Source organism: Eurosta solidaginis, chromosome 3, assembly GCF_040869045.1.
Source record: "Eurosta solidaginis isolate ZX-2024a chromosome 3, ASM4086904v1, whole genome shotgun sequence".
Classification (NCBI taxonomy): Eukaryota; Metazoa; Arthropoda; class Insecta; order Diptera; family Tephritidae; genus Eurosta; species Eurosta solidaginis.
The window spans coordinates 31,487,302-31,493,030 of NC_090321.1; the positions used below are offsets into that span (position 1 = coordinate 31,487,302).

At 38.2% G+C, this 5,729-nt stretch overlaps 1 protein-coding gene across 1 annotated transcript; it reads right to left on the bottom strand.

The window, feature by feature from the left end:
* Positions 1–1,808: 1,808 nt before the first annotated feature.
* LOC137246305 (trypsin alpha-like) lies at positions 1,809–2,715 on the bottom strand. Its single transcript, XM_067777415.1, has one exon. It carries the CDS (start codon positions 2,665–2,667, stop codon positions 1,888–1,890), a length of 780 nt encoding a protein of 259 aa, XP_067633516.1. The 5' UTR covers positions 2,668–2,715; the 3' UTR covers positions 1,809–1,887.
* Between the last annotated feature and the right edge of the window lie 3,014 nt (positions 2,716–5,729).

Here is a 5,729-nt window from a genome sequence, read left to right on the forward strand (position 1 = left end):
TTTGTAACAGGATTAGCCTCGTCTAGGTGAGGCTGAGCATTAGATTGGAGAATTTATAAATTTCCCCGAATACATCTTGAATCCCAGCAGAACTTCCTCTTTTTCCTTCGTCCTTTCCAATCCCCTAGTTTATTTAATTCCGTTCCCTCGCTTTCTCCCTTTTTACACATTTTTGTCTGTCCCTTCTTTTCTACTAATTTTCCATATTATATATATATCTCTTATTATATATATATCTCTTTCCCTCTACCTATCCCTTCCCTTCGCCTACCGGCTTCTCTCAAATTCTCTTCTTTCACGCCTTCCCTGTCCTTTTAACTCACTCTTCCTCTTCGATTCTTCTTCGAGTTCTTCAACCTAGTCCTTTTCCATACGATTTCTCTCCTGTTGTTGTTGTTTCGATAAAGACACTCCCGAAGGTTTTGGGCGAGTTTTATTGATGTTGATGGTTCTTTGAAGGATAAAGATCCAGTACGTTTCGGTAACAAGCGATTTCATATGACCACATTGAACTTTCTAGGCCATTTCGCCCACACCCCTAGTTCCAGGAGCAACTTGTCAGAGCCTCAGCTGCTAAAGAAACAAAAAAAGCTGCTAAAGTAACAACGGTTGATCGTCACGGCATAAACGAATGAAAAAACGAATTAATTTATCCATCTCCGTCTGTCTGTGACCACGATAACGGAAATTTAGTATATGGGTTCTTTGGCCCTCAGCTCAATCAAATGGAGAATAACTCTTGTCAATAAGTGCTTAATTGGACTGAGTAGGATTTTGAAATGGCTCTTTGAGTGTTCGAGAGATCCTTCGAAAGACGTATGGTCCCCTGGTAAAAACATCTACAAGGTATAACGTTATAAAAAAAATTTCTAAAATCTCAATTGCACAAATACATATTTAAGTTTTTTTTTCTCAAACAAAAACAAATTTGTTAATTTTTTTAATTTACTTTTGTTGGGAAATGGTTTTTAAATATTATACTGCGCATAAACTAAAAAAACAAAATTAAGACTGACCAGAAGAGAGAACGGTTATACCTCGTAAGTGCTTATATCATGTATGGTCCTGTCCGTGATGTCGACTTGGAGTATTGAAGGAGGCATAATGATGACCTGTATGAGCTTTACGCGGATATGGAGATAGTGCAGCGAATAAAAACTCAAAAGCTTCGCTGGTAAAGTCATGCTATGCTAATGGACGTTGACGATCCGGCCAAGAAAGTATTTCAGTCGGTACCGTAGTTTGGAAGCAGAGGAAGGAAAACACCTCCACTTACTTGGGAGATGGAGGTGGAGGAAAACTTTACTTTCCTTGGTGCTCTCAATTGGCGTCAGTTATCGCGAAATACGGATAGCTGGTGTGACGAAACAGCTAAAAAGGCCTAGGAGTTAAACGCGTATGATGATGATTATAATGATTATGACGAACATGTTAATTATTTTGCCAGGGTTCAATGTCGTACCTAATGCACACCTTCTATGAAAATTTCATAAACATCGGTTAACAACTTCAGCAGCCCGGAACCCACACTTTCATGCAAGATCTTGATAGTATCGTTATGTCACTCCTTATGAGGTCTTATAATCTCAAGGCAAACATTAAGATCATGTTACTCTTGACTTAAAAACCAGAAATTTCGTTGAATATTTCAAATATTATATTGTACATACATCAAGAACTCGTGAAGAGGAAGAAAATTCGTATTGAGCCGTAATCCTGGTGTTCGGCACTACGAGTTTCGTTCTTCCAACAGCAAAAAACAAAATCGAAATACATATGAGATCTCTTCAAATAAAAAACTAATTGCATTTTTATTTTTACTTTTTTTTAATTCCTTCTCATCATCTCATCACATCATCATTTACTCATATAATATTTTCATTTTACTTAGAGAGAGTTTGCTGTTTTCACGACCCAGCTATTATATGTAGCAACGTCTGTGTAAACACCCGGGTATCTGGCTAATGCACATTCATTACCCCACGAAACAACTCCAACCAAAATACCATCCGACGCCAATGGACCGCCGGAATCACCTTGGCATGCATCTTTGCCAGCAGCAAAACCACAAATCATACCAGAACGAATGAATGAGCCATAACCATAAGCTGACGAGCTACATGTCGAACGACTGAGAATTGAAATGTCGGTATAACGTAGTTGACTGGATACATTATTCGAACCAAAACTGGTTACACCCCAACCAGAGATAACACCAGGAGCGCCATTAGCAGGTGATGTGGTAGCCAAACTTATAGGTTGAATTGTTGAGCTCAATGGTAGAGGTGATGCCAACTTGATCACTGCTATATCATTTGCTGAGGTTTGTTTGCTATAAAGTTCATGATTCTTGAAACTAGCCACCTTAACTATGGAACCACCAAAGTCTGAGTAAGTCGAACCAGCGCGTACTTTTAAGCTGGCTGGTGAAACATTTTGCAAGCAATGAGCAGCGGTCACAATGATTGTATCTTTATAGATGGCACCTCCGCAACTATGGAAACCATTACGTTGAAGCGAAATTTGATAAGGGAATGAAGTAATCGTTGTCGCTATGCCACCAACAATGCGACCATCTAAGTCATCGGCCGGAGGTATAGGAGCCTTGGGGATGGTGCCAGCTAACGCGCAGCCTAAAAGAGCTAAAACGATGAAGATTTTAAACATTTTTTTGTTAAAAAAAATAAAACCGAGTAACACTGCTCTTAGATGAAATGGTGGTATCGACTAGATTGGGTTTGTATGGTGGTGCGCTTATTTATACCGAATTCATTGTATTGTTTGAAATTTCATGTGCAACAGTTAGGTTTTCGAATAATACGCTATACCGAAGACTTTCTCAAGTGCATTCAAAATATTATAGATGTATACCTCTCGAAATTGTGTCATAGATATCGATAGGTTTGTTAAGTCCGACGCTAGATAAGAGATTATAAATTTCTCTGAAGTTTTGCATTTAGGAATATGGGCGTCAAGGGCAATGCCCAAAGCTGCCCTCCTTTTTACGTCTTGAGAAGGCTTTACCGGCCAACGGAAGACCGGCAAAACCTTATCGGTGTTTAAACACACACGAACAACATATTTGCGTACGCGCGACATCGTCATTAATTGATTAAATTCTATTTAAACACGCGTAACTTTTATATCGTATTGCGTCAACCGCACTTTGAAGAAAACTTTTTGGAATGAGCAAAATTACATCGAGTTTTCGGCTTTTGCTTATCGAAAATTCATAATTCGATATTTTAACGGGATTTTTGCAACGCCGCAAGGCCATTTTCATCCCTCCATTCACCATCAAAAAATGTTACACCAGTTGAAACTGTTGACAGAGAATTTTCTACTGTTTACAGGTTAACATTGAAATTGGATGGTGTGTGGTGAGTTGCAAGACGTGTTCACATGCAAAAAAGTTGGAATCTAGCAAAAACCCCTTCTCATTGTGTAAAAATTCTCTGATTTTACATACATAAATAACAAACAAGTCCCCTAACCTTATCACTGCATTCTGTTGGCAATATACCAGTAGGGGAGAGATCCACGTGGTATCACAACCGGACCTTTATGGGCCTAAGTGTACTGGTGCTCGCACCGGTGGTCACTCTAACCTAACCCAACCTAACTGAGATTTTCAAATGTGATGCGTCATTATTTTTCTCTTGAATCTCTATAATTCCTTCCAATGCCCTTTTGAGCTCCGAAGTCATTTTGTTATAGTTTTTTCTGCTAAGCCAGTTGCAGCCGCTTAAAGTATGATTATACTCAGTTGAGCAGAGCTCACAGAGTATATTAAGTTTGATTGGATAACGGTTGGTTGTACATATATAAAGGAATCGAGATAGATATAGACTTCCATATATCAAAATAATCAGGATCGAAAAAAAATTTGATTGAGCCATATCCGTCCGTTCGTCCGTCCGTCCGTTAACACGATAACTTGAGTAAGTTTTGAGGTATCTTGATGAAATTTGGTATGTAGGTTCCTGAGCACTCATCTCAGATCGCTATTTAAAATGAACGATATCGGACTATAACCACGCCCACTTTTTCGATATCGAAAATATCGAAAAACCGAAAAAGTGCGATAATTCATTACAAAAGACCGATAAAGCGACGAAACTTGGTAGATGAGTTGAACTTATGACGCAAAATAGAAAATTAGTAAAATTTTGGACAATGGGCGTGGCACGGCCCACTTTTAAAAGAAGGTAATTTAAAACTTTTGCAAGTTGTAATTTGGCAGTCTTTGAAGATATCATGATGAAATTTGGCAGGAACGTTACTCTTATTACTATATGTACGCTTAATAAAAATTAGCAAAATCGGAGAAGGACCACGCCCACTTTTAAAAAAAATGTTTTTTAAAAGTAAAATTTTAACAAAAAATTTAATATCTTTACAGTATATAAGTAAATTGTGTCAAGATTCAACTCCAGTAATTATATGGTGCAACAAAATACAAAAATAAAAGAAAATTTAAAAATGGGCGTGGCTCCGCCCTTTTTCATTTAATTTGTCTAGGATACTTTTAACGCCATAAGTCGAACAAAAATTAACCAATCCTTTTGAAATTTGGTAGGGGCATAGATTTTATGGCGTTAACTGTTTTCTGTGAAAATGGGCGAAATCGGTTGATGCCACGCCCAGTTTTTATACACAGTCGTCCGTCTGTCCTTCCGCATGGCCGTTAACACGATAACTTGAGCAAAAATCGATATATCTTTACTAAACTCAGTTCACGTACTTATCTGAACTCACTTTATCTTGGTATGAAAAATGAACGAAATCCGACTATGACCACGCCCACTTTTTCCATATCGAAAATTACGAAAAATGAAAAAAATGCCATAATTCTATACCAAATACGAAAAAAGGGATGAAATATGGTAAGGTAATTGGATTGTTTTATTGACGCGAAATATAACTTTAGAAAAAACTTTATAAAATGATTGTGACACCTACCATATTAAGTAGAAGAAAATGAAAAAGTTCTGCAGGGCGAAATAAAAAACCCTTAAAATCTTGGCAGGTATTACATATATAAATAAATTAGCGGTATCCAACAGATGATGTTCTGGGTCACCCTGGTCCACATTTTGGTCGATATCTGGAAAACGCCTTCACATATACAACTACCACCACTCCCTTTTAAAACTCTCATTAATACCTTTAATTTGATACCCATATCGTACAAACTCATTCTAGAGTCACCCCTGGTCCACCTTTATGGCGATATTTCGAAAAGGCGAACACCTATAGAACAAGGGCCCACTCCCTTTTAAAAATACTCATTAACACCTTTCATTTGATACCCATATCGTACAAACAAAGTCTAAGAGTCACCCCTGGTCCAGAAAGGCCCACTCCCTCTTAAAATACTCATTAACTCCTTTCGTTTGATACCCATATTGCACAAACGAATTCTAGGGTCACCCCTGGTCCACCTTTATGGCGATATCTCGAAACGGCGTTCACCTATGGAACTAAGGATTACTCCCTTTTAAAATACTCATTAACACCTTTCATTTGATACCCATATCGTACAAACGCATTCTAGAGTCACACCTGGTCCATCTTTATGGCGATATCTCGAAAAGGCGTCCACCTATAGAACTAAGGCCCACTCCCTCCTAAAATACTCATTAACTCCTTTCGTTTGATACCCATATTGCACAAACGAATTCTAGAGTCACCCCTGGCCCACCTTTAAGGCGATATCTCGAAACGGC